Below are 15944 nucleotides of genomic sequence, written 5' to 3' on the forward strand. Positions count from 1 at the left end.
TGCCTGTTGCTTACAACCAAAGATCACTAGTGGATTTACTATGGAAAGTCAGGATAATGGCTCTGAAATGGGATGACGGGGTCCCTTGTCACAAGACTGTTTTTACTAAGGCCAAAAGATAGTCTCAGGGCAATGTCTGAAGTTCATGAAAGAAGACACCAAAGACTTCTTTTTTGATTTCCACCTAATGAGAAAATCAATCTGGTGTCTCTTGCTTGAGCAACTGACTAATTGTGGTTCTAAAAATGGCCTTCTATTTTAACTGTATGTTCATATTTTTGACTTCCGCAAAGTGTGATGGTGAAATGAGTCCCATTTGCATGTTGTTTCTTCCCCCTTTCCCCTTGGCAAAGTTCTACTTGTCCTTCACTTTCATTCTGCCACCACAACTCCCTGCCAGCAGCATTAATTACTGAGTTTTTGGTGCTACCTACACAGTATCACCACTATTAGAAATATTAGCACACTGTCATGTAATTAGATGGGACAAATTCTCCTCACGTCCTTGTGACCTTCCTTAGTGCTGGAACTAGGTCTAATTCCTCCTCTAACCTGTTATGCCAAGTCCAGGACTTGGCAATTAGTGATACCCAACACCTCTTTATCAAATTGAATTATTTCACTCTTCTTTTTACCAAAACCCATACCGGGTATCTCATTTTAGAGCTCTTTGAAGTTGCTGTAGTTCCATCCATTAACAGTTCTGGGTATATTCTCCGGAAGCTTTGGAATCTGAATATTAAGTGTTCACTGTGATGGGTTAGGCAGGATGGACTGAAAGTAAATACTCTACACAGCTACCATTGGCACCTTGACTTATTCTGCTCAGTAGAAATGACATTAAGCTTTTGTTTCTCCCCATCTTTGATTTGAAGAACCAATTACAGTCCACTTTGATGTCTTTTTTCTTTTTATTACTACTAGCTTTCAACTACAGAATCCACTTACCATGCAGTCTAACTACTGGCAAGAATGTTGGAATCGCCTGAGACCAAGAAAATAATGCATCTCTCTCTCTCTCTCTCTCTTTCTCTCTCTGTATGTGTGTATGTATTAGGACAGTTGTGGGCAGAGTAGAGGTGGTATGGAGACTCATAAGATTACCTCTGGAAGAAATATCACTTATGACTTGGTTATGCTGCATTCCTCTAAGTCCTAGACCTGTTCAGTTAAAGTAAATGTATTTGAGCAACAAGATCTTGGTGAAGAGACAGCCAGGATGATTTCTGAGTGAAGAGGGCATGGGTATAAAGGCTGGCATCATCTCTGATTTATTATGGCATATTATTTTGTATCATATTATTAGTGTGTTATAGTATTAGTTCCCCATATTGTTAGTGTCTTATTACATGGTGTTATAGTGTATTGGTTATTAGTAAGGTCTATGGTGTTAAACTGCCTAGGATTAAATCTTGGACCTGCCATTCGTTGGCTGTGTCACCTTGGGTAAGTCAGGATAGTGTGACCAAGAGACATATTTTTGAGATTTTATTAGAACAAAGTGGTTGGTCTTACACATTTCTGTTGCAGATGGGAAGTTGTCTGGGTCTAAGGAACAGGGGCTCTCGGTGCATTTTAGTATTATATTTAAAAGGTTTGAGAATTTATATTAAAGGCCTGAAGGGCTGTGACAATTACTTCTGGCCCACGCCCCAGAACATTATTTTGCCATTGAATGATATTGACTTCTAAATATCAAGTTTCTAGGCACTGCTAGGACCCTCTGAGGGTTCGGTCACTGTAAAATTTCTATTTCCCAGTGTCAGGAGACAAATGTGTATGATTGCTGGCTGTCCTAATTATTTTTGACTGACTTAATGTCTTCATTGTATTTAATTACCATCTTCCTTTTGGTAGAGCTGTTGTTGATAGATGTTAAGCTTATGTTACTCTCTTAGCTGAAGTTCAGGAGATTGAGTGGGAACTGAACAGTCTGAAGACCTCAAAGAATGTGTGCAGACCTGAGTAGCATTGTTTTCTTTCACATTACTGGATTGTTGTTCTTTTAAAATTTGTTCTGAAACCACAAGGAACCTGAAATCTGCTACCTTTGACTGTGGAAGCTCTCATCTGCTTGAGAACAGAAGGTCTCAGTCTGTTCTCCACTTTTTACTTTGAAATACTATTTAGCACATCCTTCATGAGCCCATTATTCGATAACCTTGATAGATGTTTGTTTATTATAACAGGTACATCTCCTTTCACAGGAAATGCAAAAAGGCTATTTCTTCCTTAGCTCCCAAAATGAAGGCTGTCTTGGAAAATGGGAAGCAGAATGCCAGAATTCCAGGCCAATGGGTATAACACAGCATGGCTTGTTGCTAAGAAATTTACTAGGATACTATTGAACTCTTTGACCTCTACTATTATAGCTCGTTGTACTAGTTAGGGTAATTAATGTTAGCTTCTGTAACAAATAACCCTCTATCTCAGTGGTTTAACACAGTGTAATGAGGCTTGGATGGAGTTTCTGAGCCACATCCAAGCAGCTACAAACAAGTCCAAGTAGTAATCAGCGATGCTGGCCACTTCTGTCCTATGTCTATGTCATCTGGAAACTATGCTTGTTGCTATGCCATCCTTGAAGTTTCCATGGAAACCCTGGAAGATCTCACAAGATGTTTTCAAAGGCCAGGACTGGATGTGGCTGATATCACCTCCACCCACATTTCATCCGTCAGGCTGCAGTTACATGGCTTTAAGAGAGGCTTGGAAATGTATCCTTCCTATGTACCCAGGAAGCAGAAATGGCGAGGTGAACATAAAGGAGTGTCAAACATGTTTTTGCCATTTTCTACACGTCTGCTATGTGTCTCTTGCCGTGCTGTCATCAAAATGCTTTTCATCTACATTTTTTTTCAAGGCCAGTCTCACATTCTCCTCTGAACTTCTATTGGACTTGAGTTCATATCTTTAATATATATCATTTGATCATATTATGTCCTGTATTATGATTTAAATGTTTCCTATGTCTTGGTTTTGTCTCTTCCATTGTAAGCCAGTCCTGATATTCCCAAGGTGGTCTGGTTGAGGAAGTTTTCCGTTTGTCTGGAAAAGGCTGTTCCATGCTTAAAGAATGAAAACAGCTTCTATTTTAGCTCTTAATTTATGCAAAAGCTCTTAGCACAGTAGAAATAGAAGGAAACTTCTTAATTTGATAGACAGTATCTTCTAGAACTTTAAAATAAACATTATATTTAATAGGAAATCAAAGTTAGGGAAAAGACAAGGAAAGCTATTATTATCATTGTTCTGACATTGTACTGAATGTCTAGCCTAGGCAATAAGAGATGGAAAAGAAATCGGTTATAAAGTCTATAAATCAATTTTTGATGCAAAACAAATCACCCCAAAATGAAGTTTTCTAAGATAACAACCATTTACTTAGCATATGATATGGTTTTGCTGTGTCCCCACCCAAATCTCATCTTGAATAATAACTCTCACAATTCTCATATGTCGTTTGACGAACCTGGTGGGAGGTGATTGGATTATGGGGGCGTGTCTTTCCTATGCTGTTCTCGTGATAGTGAGTGAGTCTCATGAGATCTGATGGTTTTAAAAATGGGAGTTGCCCTGCACAAGCTCTCTCTTTGCCTGCCACCATCCATGTGAGACACGACTTGCTCCTCTTTGCCTTCCGCCATGATTGTGAGGCCTCCCCAGCCACGTGGAACTGTAAGTACATTAAACTTCTTTTTCTTCCCAGTCTTGGGTATGTCTTTTTCAGCAGCATGAAAACAGACTAATACAGCATATAATTATCTGGGTCTGCCATTTGGGCTGAGCTGGGCTGGGAAGGTTTTTCTGGACTTGGCTTAGCCCGCTCATGTGCCTATGGCAAACTGCTGGATTGTTGACTGTAGTTTTCAGCCACTGAATTTTGAGGTGCTTCATGATAAAGAGAAACCTAATTGATACAGATTAGAAAATAAGGGACAAAAATGCTCATCATCACTGGCCATCAGAGAAATGCAAATCAAAACCACAGTGAGATACCATCTCACACCAGTTAGAATGGCCATCATTCAAAAGTCAGGAAACAACAGGTGCTGGAGAGGATGTGGAGAAATAGGAACACTTTTACACTGTTGGTGGGACTGTAAACTAGTTCAACCATCCTGGAAGTCAGTGTGGCGATTCCTCAGGGATCTAGAACTAGAAATACCATTTGACCCAGCCATCCCATTACTGGGTATATACCCAAAGGACTATAAATCATGCTGCTATAAAGACACATGCACATGTATGTTTATTGCAGCACTATTCACAATAGCAAAGAGTTGGAACCAACCCAAATGTCCAACAACGATAGACTGGATTAAGAAAATGTGGCACATATACACCATGGAATACTATGCAGCCATAAAAGAGGATGAGTTCATGTCCTTTGTAGGGACATGGATGAAACTGGAAACCATCATTCTCAGTAAACTATCGCAAGGACAAAAAACCAAACACCACATGTTCTCACTCATAGGTGGGAATTGAACAATGAGAACTCATGGACACAGGAAGGGGAACATCACACTCCGGGGACTGTTGTGGGGTGGGGGGGAGGGGGGAGGGACAGCATTAGGAGATATACCTAATGCTAAATGACGAGTTAATGGGTGCAGCAAAACAACGTGGTACATGGATACATATGTAACAAACCTGCATGTTGTGCACATGTACCCTAAAACATAAAGTATAATATAAAAAAGAAAGAAGATGAGAGAAAAAAAAGAAAACTCAACATTTGTAGATGAAATTCTAGTCTATTTTAAAGATCTTAGGAATAAGGCTGAATTGGAAAAATTGGTTTTATCACATGCAAGTGTATATTTATTTATTTATACCAATCAGCATTTTGTTTTTACCAGATATCGGTCCTGAGAGGCTTTTTCCCTAAAGCAATACATTTGCAATTAGCAGTACATTTGCATATGCAATGATCTCTTTAATTTTCTCTGGGTTTGCCTACATAAGCTTTTTAGTTATCCGATCTCAGATATCACCAGCAGATAAATTCAGAGAATTAAGATAATTAGAGATTGACAAAATATGAGAAATCAGGTATTTAGCACCTTCATTTATGGTTGAGAAAACTGAGGCTGAGAGAAGTTAAGTGATTTGTCCAAGGTCACACAACTCACATACAGCAAAAGCCTGTGTTGTTAGTATAAATATTTTAAAATTATTATTTAAAAATTTTTACTTATTTATTTAGTTTTTTTTTAAATTTAGTTATTTATTTAGAGATGGGTGTCTCACTCTTTTGCCCAGGTTGGAGTGCAGTGGCACAATCATAGCTCACTGCAGCCTTGAATAGTCCCAAGTGGTCCTCCTGCCTTAGCCTCCAAGCAGGTGGGACTACAGATGTGTGCCACCAAACCCAGCTAATTTTAATTTTTTTCTTTTTATAGAGATGGGGTCTCGCTATGTTGTCTAGGCTGATCTTGAACTCCTAGGCTCAAGTGATTCACCCACCTCAGCCTCCCAAAGTACTGGAATTGCAGTCATGATCTGCCATGCCAGGCCATTAGTTTAAGTATTATTATCACTTTAGAAGCTGAGAGTTTTGATATCTGGATCAATTCTCCTGTAATATCACATTAAATATTTTCTGACTTATTTCCATTCAAAGGGAGAGGTAGCCAATTTGAATGGTCCAAGATGGAAGAGGCCTGCAGTATAATTCTCAGTTGGTTCTGGAACCTTCAGAGGCAGAATATACATAAAAACTTCTAAGAATTTTGGACGTTGAATGTGTTGGGACTATCAATGACCTTATATGATGTTGTCATTTGTAGGACACTCTTCAAACTTTATCAGTTATCAATTAAAAATAATTATCTATTGTTTAGCTACATAAATTCCACCTATGATGTTTTAGTTATGTTGGGGGGAGTTACTCCAGAGATTAACTCTGTAAAGAATGCTAAATGGTTTTCCTTGGCTCTTAATAGTAATTAAAATACTAACGATGTTAAGTTGAATTCTTACTGTGTGCCAGGTACTGTGTTGAATACTTTACATATATTACTAATTAAATTCTCATATAACTTGGCAATGTAGATGTTATCTTCATTTACAGATGAGGAAACTGAAGTGTGAAGAGATTAAACCCAAGGTAACTAAAGACAGAAGGGGAATTCATACCTGTATCTGCCCAGCCTCAAAGTTCAACTCTTGTTGATGTTTTTTCAGTAGGCCTGTGGTAGTATTCAAACATATATACAAATTCTTTGGATTCTCCCCTTTAAGAGGTGAAACTTAATTTCTTTTCTTTTATTTATTTATTTATTTATTTTTTGAGATGGAACCTTGCTCTGTCACCCAGGCTGGAGTGCAGTGGCGCGATCTCAGCTCACTGCAAGCTCTGCCTCCCGGGTTCACGCCATTCTCCTGCCTTAGCCTCCCGAGTAGCTGGGACTACAGGCGCCTGCCACCACCCCTGGCTAATTTTTTTGTGTGTGTTTTTAGTAGAGATGGGGTTTCACTGTGTTAGCCAGGATGGTCTCGATCTGCTGACCTCGTGATCCACCTGTCTTGGCCTCCCAAAGTGCTGGAATTACAGGCATGAGCCACCGTGCCTGGCCAATTTCTTTCCTTTTGAGTGTAGGCAGGACTTAGTGACTTACTTCTATAAAGTACTCTACGGTGAAAGCAATGTGTGACTTCAAAGACTGGGTCACAAAAAGCATTGCACTTTCTTCCTTGCTCTTTCTTGGATCATTCATTCTGGAGGAAGTTAGCTACCATGGTGTAAGGACACTCAAGCAGCTTTATGAAGAGGCCCATGTGGTGAAAGACTGAGGCCTCCTGACAATAGCATATGGGTGCGCCATCTTGGAAGTGGATCCTCTAGCACCAGTCAAGCCTTTGGATGACTGCAGCCCTGGATGACAGCTTGACTGCAACTTCATGAAAGACCTGAATGAGAACCTCTCAGTTAAGCTGCTCCCAAATTTCCAATCCATCAGAACTGTGAAATAATACGTGTTTATTGTTTTAATCTCCTAAATTTTGGGATAATTTGCTATTAGCAAAAGCCTGTGTTATTAATATAAATATTTTTAAATTAGTATTTTTAAAATTTTCCTTATTTAATTTTTTTTACTTTTAAAAATTATTTATTTAGAGATGGGGTCTCACTCTGTTGCCCAGGCTTACTAATCCAAAGCTTTGGATTACTAATTACTAATATAAAGCTTTTTCAACGTAAAGATAAACCCAAGTGAACCTATCTGAGTGATCACAGACCCTGAGCTGTTAGGGCCATCATTAACCAAACTTCCTTCAAAGCCACAGCTCAGCAAGGGTTTGCTCCATGGCCATGATGTTCACTGCATCTGCAGACAATGCTGCCTGTGTGCCATTGGCATATTCATTTCAATTACTTCTGCAAGACCTGAGAGCCGTCTACCTACCTTCACTGTCTCAGATATGGCTTCCTATACACCAGCGAATCCACTGTGGAGTGGAATATTCTGCTGTGATTTGCTGCTGGCCCATGTGAGCCTAATTGAGCTTGGTCCATTAGTCAGGTATGGGCCAACCCACTGGCTCGATGGATCGATAGGCATTTGTTTGTTTGACTCCACCCAGCTGTGCACCCTGGCAAGGGCAGAAAACAGCATCAAAGTACATCATGTGCACCAGAGACTGAGGAATTCCTTTTTTGCTTTTACCTGAGGCCACTTTGGATGAAATAAACACAATATTTAAACTGACCAGCTTTAATGAGCATAAATGGAAACGCCAATATCCTTCTCTGGGAAACACAGTTAGGATAAAGGGAGTTTACAAAGCCAGCTACTGAGATGGCAATTAAGCCAAGTTCATAAATTGGATTTTCAGGGTATTACTGGAAAAGGGGAAAATTTAATCAAGGAGGATCAATACTGCTTATGTGGAGTGAAAGTGGCCCATGTCACAGGGATCTGGGTTTCTGGGGACGGGTGAGAGCGTCCTGCTGTCCGCTCCCACTGCTCCTCACCTTGCAGAAATGGGGGACTGGGGTGCATAAGGGGCTCACTGACCACTTGTGCAAACGTTTCCTGTGCAGGTTACACATGCTGTGGCAGCGCAGCCTTCCTCGTCTGTCTGTTGAAGTGACTGCTGCTCACCTGTCCTTAGCGGGCTCTTGTGTGTCCTCCAAACACTGCTGCATGCCATGACACAGCTAATCACACACATCTGCTGTCTGCAGCTTGGGTGTGAATTTCCCTCTTGAAACCGGAGGGTAAGGGAAAGGGACTGCGTCGCTGCTTTGCAGGGGCCCCGGCTGCTCCTTCCTGGGACATGCCGCCGCCTCCCCAGGGCCTTTCCCTACCGGCCTCCCCTGGTGTCCCCAGCCAGCTGCCTGCACAGGGCAGACAGGAGCCAGGACTCCTGGAGGCAGGTGTGTCCAGGGGCCCTGGGCGAGGAGGCTGTGGCAGCCTCGGGTCCCAGCAAGGTAGGCACAGGGTCTGAGAGGGGCAGGAAGGCAGTGGTGGTCCAGCCTGCACTCTGCCCCTGGGCTCAGGAGGGCGCACCCTTGGGAGGGTCTGTCCTGTGAAAGAACCCCACATGTTGTCCACTCAGCCACGCCTGCAGATCTCACTTGGCTCCAAAATGGGCTGGGCCCTGTGTCAGGCCCCAGGGATAGACACAGCGCCAACCAAAGGCTCAGTTCCACCCTCAAGAGCTTGCAGTCCAGGAAGGGAGATGAAAATAAACCCGTGAAGATGGATAACTATCTAAGGATGAATGGCAAAGAGCCTCGTGAATGAGAAATACCAGGCGCTCTGAGAAAGGGAGGTGACACTCCATATCAGGACTAGTGGAGTTACGGAGTTCCACCCCTGCAGGTGGCATGTCACCTTCGACCTGGAAACCTTTGATAATAAATAACGAGCACCTGCAGGGCAGCGGCCTGGCGCTCCACACCTTAGCTCATGCAGTCCTCAAAACCACACTGGGAGGTCTCACTCCACAATGCCGCTTGCTGGAGCCATGGCCAGACTGCTGGGAGCACTTTGAGGAGGGCATTCCCAGCTAGTGATTGCTCAAGCGAAGGCCAGAAAACATCTGTGGGAAGACATCTTCAATGTGCAAAACCTGCATTGGATTAATATTTCAACATGCCCCCTTCTGCCCTCCACAATTGCCCAGGAATCTTCTTGTGGCCAACCCTAACGAGAAACACACGTGAAAGGGGATATGGGGAAATGTAGTTCAGAGGAGCCAAGTGGGTTCCCTGCAGAGTGGAGACAGAGGGTGCGGGGGGTGAATCTGGAAGGTAGCTTGGGGTCACACCAGAGGGAACGTCGACTACCCAGTGTGTTAGTTTTTCTCCACTGGCCCTCACTTGCACTCACCTTCCTCTCTTTTCTTCCCTGCTGCGTGCTTGGGGTGGGGGTGGTTCATACCAATCCATGGCTTCACCTGGGTTCTCTTGCTGCTGGCTTCTGGCTGGGCGCTGCCAGTGCACTGGCATTGATGGGAGACCAGAGGGCAGGCAGGAGGAGGGGGAGGTAGGGTGAGCCCCTCCTTCTGCTTCTCTGCATGCACATGAGCACAGAAGAGAGGCAGCAGGAAGGATGTACCCTACCTCCCCTTCCTCCCTGGAAATGGCCATGTCCCTCCTCTCAGCCCTCCCTAGAAATGGCTGCGTCCCTCCTCCCCATCCTCCCTGGAAATGGCCACGTCACTACTCCCTCTCCTCCCTGGAAATGGCCGTGTCCCTCCTCCCCCTCCTCCCTGGAAATGGCTGCATCCCTCCTTCCTCTCCTTCCTGGAAATGGCCACGTCCCTCCTCCCCCTCCTCCCTGGAAATGGCTGCGTCCCTCTTCCCCCTCCTCTCTGGAAATGGCTGCGTCCCTCTTCCTCCTCCTCCTCCCTGGAAATGGCCGTGTCCCTCCTCCCCCTCCTCCCTGGAAATGGCCACGTCCCTCCTCCCCCTCCTCCCTGGAAATGGCCGCGTCCCTCTTCCCCCTCCTCCCTGGAAATGGCCGCATCCCTCCTCCTCCTCCTCCCTGGAAATGGCCGTGTCCCTCCAAGGCTGTAGCTCCTGTTGGGTGGCCCCTCCTCCATGGCTCCAGGTCTCAAGGGACTTTTGTGACCCTATTTCTTCCCCTTGGCCCTTCCAACTCAGGGTGGTAGCAGCTTTTTGTTGTTGCTCATATCTGAGTTCTTTGACATCCCTTATTATTTCTCTTATTCACACGTGCACCTTTGAAACAATTACCTTCATCCATTTCTATTCCATTAAACCAGTATAAGTGGAATCCTGGTTCCTGCTGGGATCACTGCAGATTTTCCAGGTTACAGTGCTCAGATTTCTTTGTGTAAACAGTGGACAGAAATGCCTGGGCCTGCTCATCCCTTCTTGGCACTAAGCCCCTGCTGAGGACACAGGGCAGAATTGATAGACCATCCCTGTGATGTCACAAATGCACTGGGATTAGTACATTTGGAATGATGTTGAGGCTGGTAGGACATTGAGCATTCCTTTGGTGGTAGTTCATGAATATGTTTTGGTCTTTTAATATTAAGATCCTTTTAAAAAATTCAGTACTTTACTGCAGTTGTTTAAAAGATATCTGTGAACATTTAAAGGTGCAAGGTGTTTGAGAGGCTGCTAAAGGAGCTTAATTTATTGAGATTCGCTGAAGTTGTAACACAACACAATGTCATGTCCTCCTGGAATCGCATTGTCATCAACCCTGTGGGCTCTTCGCTTGGTTGAATCACAGTGGGATGCCAGCCACTTAACTCCAGTTTTTGAAACAGAAAAAACTGGAAAGTAGCCTCCCTGGATTTCAAAATAAGCTTATAAAATGGGGCTGAGAGATGTGTAATTGTAAGACTTGGTAATTTAGCCATTTCAGGGAGGTTTTATACTGGCATTCCAGGACATTTTCTGGAAAGATTAGGCTACCAATGGAAGAAAGTACTAGGCTTTAAGAAAGGAGATTCACCTGGCACTTGATACAATTTATTGCTCTGGCTTTCCCTATACATCAGTTGAAATATGGTTAAATGCCAGTTAAGTCACCACAGTTGAAATTATGAGGCAAGTAAAATAATGCCACTTATGTATCATAAAATACCACATCTCTACCTCATGATAGGCTTTAATTCTCAGACATTAGTATGCCAATTTTTGTTGTTGTTGCAAGCAGTAGAAGCTTAAATCAGCTTAACCAAATATTAGAGAGAATACACTGGCTCAAGGACGGGGGCAACCCAGGAGGCAAATGCGGTGTGTTGGCTAGACCTAGGGCCTGATGTGATGGAATCCTCCCTGTCACTCCCTGCCTTTGCCAGCACTGCTGCATTCTCTCTGGCCTTCATTCTCAGATGCTCTTCACGTGCTGGGAGCTTACCTCCTGCTAGTTCAGAATCCCCTCCAGAAAGAGGTCAAGTGTTCAGTTTCTCCTACCGCCACTTCTTTCTGTAGGCCTTGCGAGGACCACTCTCTGTTAGTGCGGACTTTCTGTAGGCTGTGAGCGGCATCATTGATTAGGTTTCAGTGCTTTTCATAATGAGCATATTCTAGTCATGCCTCCCTCATTAGCTTGATGGGACTTGCTGTTGCCCACATTTTTAAACCATGCATTTAGGCAGTCTTGTAGGTCTCTAACACTGTTGATGAAATGCACTGATTAATTTAGAGTCTTACCGGCTTCCTCTTTAAAGGATGGTTACCTTTATTTCAAAGCTCCAGGAGAGGTGGGGTCCCCCTATTACCCAGCCTGGGATGCCCTAAATCTGCTCTCCTCCAAGGAGACTGAAGCACTTTCCTCCCTCGTTCCCCTGCTGTTGACCTACATGGAAGTACTTGGCCAAGCAGTACTTTAAGTGTCTAGGGAAGAAGCACTTCAAATCTCAGCTTGGATGTTCTGCCGAAGTTGGAGAGTGATGCTCTCAATTATTTTCAACTGAAGGATGCCATTCAATGTTATAGCAATCTGGGATTTTCCTATCATGGCCTGTGCTGGGTGTGGGGTTGGCAGTTTGAGGAATATTTCAGGCCGATTTCATTTAGTGTGGTCTTGACAAGGTGTGGGGGCTTTCCTGTCTACATCATTTCATTCTTATAGGCTTCCAAGGTTCCATCCTTTATTCCAGGGGATTTATAAAAGTTGTGGACCGTTGAAAAGCGAGTTGGGTGGTGACTGAGCAGAGTCTTGAGCCACAGATACTTATTGTTCCTTTCGAACCCTCGGTAGGTGTTGGCTGTGGACTGTCCAGACTGTTTTTATCTGTATCTCTTTCTTTGTTAAGTCATTCGGGCCCTCTCCTTCTGAACCAGGGGTTTATTCCTCTCTTTACCTAAGCATAAATTGAGCTGCTTTATTACTTTAATTGATTTCTGAGATGTTACTGATCAAGCTAGGAGTTTGACTTTGTCTAAAAAACCCATTTATTGATGAAGCTTTAGGTAATCGTTTCAAGTAAGAGTTCCTGCTCAGCAGGTGGCCAGGAGTTGGGGTTGGGCAGCCAGTAGCTAATGGGAACATGCCTAAGGCAGGCACGACTGACAGGTGCGATGGTGAACAGGAGACACATTTACATCTTATCCATGCTTGATCATGAGTTGGCAAAGGACTCTGCTCATTGTTGTGAGTTTAGACAAAGCAACCACCATCCTGACTGTCATCCTTCACCACGCCAAAGGGGAAGAGAGCTCCGAAATTCTTCCACCAGCGATTAAATGATCAGTCCAGACCTAACACACGCTGCTTTATTTACCACTCACTGGCCAAAACTGATTACATGACCCTACAAGCCAGTGTGTTTTAAGCTAGAGGCATCCTCTGGTTCTCTCAGGGTATATATTTCTATGTCCTGGTCAGAAGGCTGGGAGGATAATGAGAAGAACAGTAAAGGATGATTTAATTTACATGGGAATGCTGAGTTGATGGCTAGATGTTTTTTCTGTTTCGCATTAGGAGGAATTGCACTGAATATGTGCAATAAATCACTGTGTGTATGTGGGTGGTGGGTGAGGGTGTGGAGAAAATCACACACAGCATCCTTCGCTGCCCCCTTCACTTGCAAATCAGTCAGTTAAACAAATAGCTCTTGTTGGCTGGAGACATCTAACCATGTTGTTAGCATGTTTCAGAGACAATATATGACTTCCTAGCAGAGAAATGTCTGATTACATAATAGGACATTGCAGTCCATGTGCCACGTCTCATTAGTCTGTGTTTTATAAACCAGCCAGGCTGGTCCCCTGGTGGAGGGACTCAGAAAACATAACTCAGGAGGCAGGTAAAGAGAATACCCCTGATTCCAGTTGGCAAGACCAGCTTACACTCCAGGCTGCGGGGTCCTTAGAACACATTTATTTACTCTGAGATACTAGGGTCCCATGGGGCTTGTTCTAATGTCCTTACAGAGGACACTGCTTAACGGTGTCTCTGGAGGTGTCTTCCTAAGAGCTTCTGGCACAGTCTTCCATTGGTTTCATTTCTAGTAAATCAGGTCTCCTGCCCAAAGGTCATGCAGGTTTCCTGTAGGTTATCTTTGGGGAAAGTGACCTGTACCTGTTGGTGATTAGCTTGGGAATGCTCAGTTAGCCAAATAATCTCTATAGGATTGTCCTTTGCTTTTGAGATTGCTTTTGAGTAAGTCCCACAACATTAATTGAGCCAATTCATTCGGGAGAAGCAAGGCCTCTACTAGGCCTTTGGTGTTGTTATCATGTTTAATTAAGATACCAGCTGCAAATAAGAAGCTCCTAAAGCTTACCAAAATCACAGACCATCCCCAAAGCATATCTGCTCTCTGTGTAGACATTTGATCTTGTATCTCTAGACATTTGATCTTATATCTCTGGCTAATTGACAGGCCCTAGTAAAGGCTAAAATTTTGATAATTTGTTGACCAAATTTAGTATTCTGGCCTTTCAGAGGAGATTGGATTTGAGCAAGACTGATTTGAGTTGAGAGCTGTAGGGAGACCCCCTGAGACTATTGCTACAGAATAAAAGATGAAATGCTCCTGATTATTGTAAATACAAAATTGCATGCAGGATTGTGTAAAGACAATGCCAGGTTGGATGCCAGAACGAGCCAACAGCGCGTGATGTGCTTCCCCCTGCAGAGATCCTATGAATGGACGTGCAGTCAGGGAGGTTTCACATCACCAAGATTCCTATCCCAGAAAAGCAGATGTTCATAGCTCTGGGAATGGAATGTGACCCTTGTGGAGAGCCTATAAACAGACGCATGGGGGGTGCCTGTCCTTATGGATAAGATAGGGCTATAAATGCCCTCATCTTGCCACGGCTCTTCTAGGCCTCTTTAGGGTTAAGGCATACTCCCTTCTGAGAATTTCTGGTCTAATCGGTTGTCTAGCTTCACGTCCTGTTTCTATGGATTGTTTGTAACCAGCTTTTGCTGAAACTGTTACTGCTGATTAATATTTTGCTAATCATAGGTTATGGAAAGACGGTGTTTCTGTTTTAAGGCTCTGTTAGAAATTACTGACGCACACACTATATTGTAAATTCTTATCTCTGTATACTGTACTTCTGCATACAAATGTTATGTTAAAGAATTACTTCATCCCTATGTGACCATCTTACCTCATAATCAAATGACCTTAAATCCCTCACTAACCTACCCCCGCCCTCACTAAACTTAATAATAAATGCTGGTATATCCAGTGCATTGTTGACACCACGGGACCAGAAGGCGGTGACCCCCCTGGACCCAGCTTTCACTGTGTTGTGTGTGTCTGTAATTTCTCAACATGCCGATCCACCTGGGAACAAAGAGAGAGCCCCGTTGCATTGCAGGCTGCTGGCCAGATCCTGCAATAGAGAGCCTCTTTGGTTCTCAAATAGGACTCACTTACAAACACTCGTAAGTTTGAATTATCTAAGTAGAATGTCTCAGCTTTTGACACAATTGGTATTTCAGGCTGGGGGAATCTCTACAAATCTCTGGGCATTGTAGGATGTGCAGCAGCCTCTTGGCTTCTACCCACTGGATGCTGCTAGTAGGACCTCCCCCAACCCTGGGGTGACAACTGAAAATGTCTGCAGACATTGCTAACTGTTCCCTGGGGGACAAAATTGGTGCCATTTGAGGACCACTAGTTTCAAGGTGTTTCAAGGAAGCTAGAGGGAGGCAAGAAGCATTCCCATTTGAGGACATGACAATCTGAGGTTCCTCTTGCAGAGGGCGAGGCGTGGAGGGGTTTATTTGGAATGTCGTAAGAATGGATAAAAACATGTGAAATGGAAGGGGAAGGATTTTGTAGGACGTCAATCTAGAAATAGAAAAATACTGGGTACTATCGGGGAAGTGTAAGGTGTGAATGGCTCGAGGGGCTGTGAGGTTATGTGGATGTCCTAACACCAGGTAGCAGGCTTAGGTCAACTTGGTTGCAGCAAATGAGGAGGGTAGATTTTTCTTCTATGGGGTCAAGTGAGAGACTAATAAATGGTGGGTCTCTGATCTCCCTTGTGCTATTCAGTTAGGATCCCCAATGCTTGTCCCTATCTTTGATGTACAAGTAGAGAGAGAGTCGTATAGTAATTGGGAGGGCCTAAGGATAGGGAGGTTTTGAAGGAAGTCCTCAAAGAAACAGAAGACAGCGAAGACAGTTCAGAGCAAGGGTTTTATGTCAGCTTTTGTCAGATCGAATAAAGGGAGAGCCAGTTCAGAAAAGTTAGGAATCGAGTCTCTTGTAAGGCTGAGAAATCCTTCAACTTGTCTTTTGGTAATTGGATGGGAAGGTTCACAAACAGCTTCCTATCTTTGAGAGAAAAGAGACTTTCCATTTTGTGGAGAATTGCCAGATAAAATACAAGATACCCATGTAAACATGAATTTCAGATAAATGAGGAATAATATTTTAGTATACATATGTTCTATGCAATGTTCTATGTTCTCTGTTCCATACAATATTTGGGACATACTTATATTAAAAATTATATGTTGTTTACTTGAAAT

General features: G+C 43.5%; 1 protein-coding gene across 4 annotated transcripts in view; it reads left to right on the plus strand.

Annotated features, from left to right (window-relative positions):
• The window catches only part of TMEM132B (transmembrane protein 132B), a 529452-nt gene that overhangs the window by 337212 nt on the left and 176296 nt on the right, over positions 1-15944 (plus strand). The window contains exon 1 of one of the 4 annotated variants that reach the window (XM_055239063.2): positions 2655-2755. The exons of the other annotated variants lie outside the window; for them this stretch is intronic. Coding sequence (XP_055095038.1) covers positions 2748-2755 — 8 coding nt within the window. The 5' untranslated portion in view covers positions 2655-2747. Of the gene's footprint in view, positions 1-2654; positions 2756-15944 lie in introns of those variants that run through there. 4 annotated transcript variants of the gene reach the window in all.

This window comes from Symphalangus syndactylus, chromosome 13 (assembly GCF_028878055.3).
Source record: "Symphalangus syndactylus isolate Jambi chromosome 13, NHGRI_mSymSyn1-v2.1_pri, whole genome shotgun sequence".
Taxonomy (NCBI): Eukaryota; Metazoa; Chordata; class Mammalia; order Primates; family Hylobatidae; genus Symphalangus; species Symphalangus syndactylus.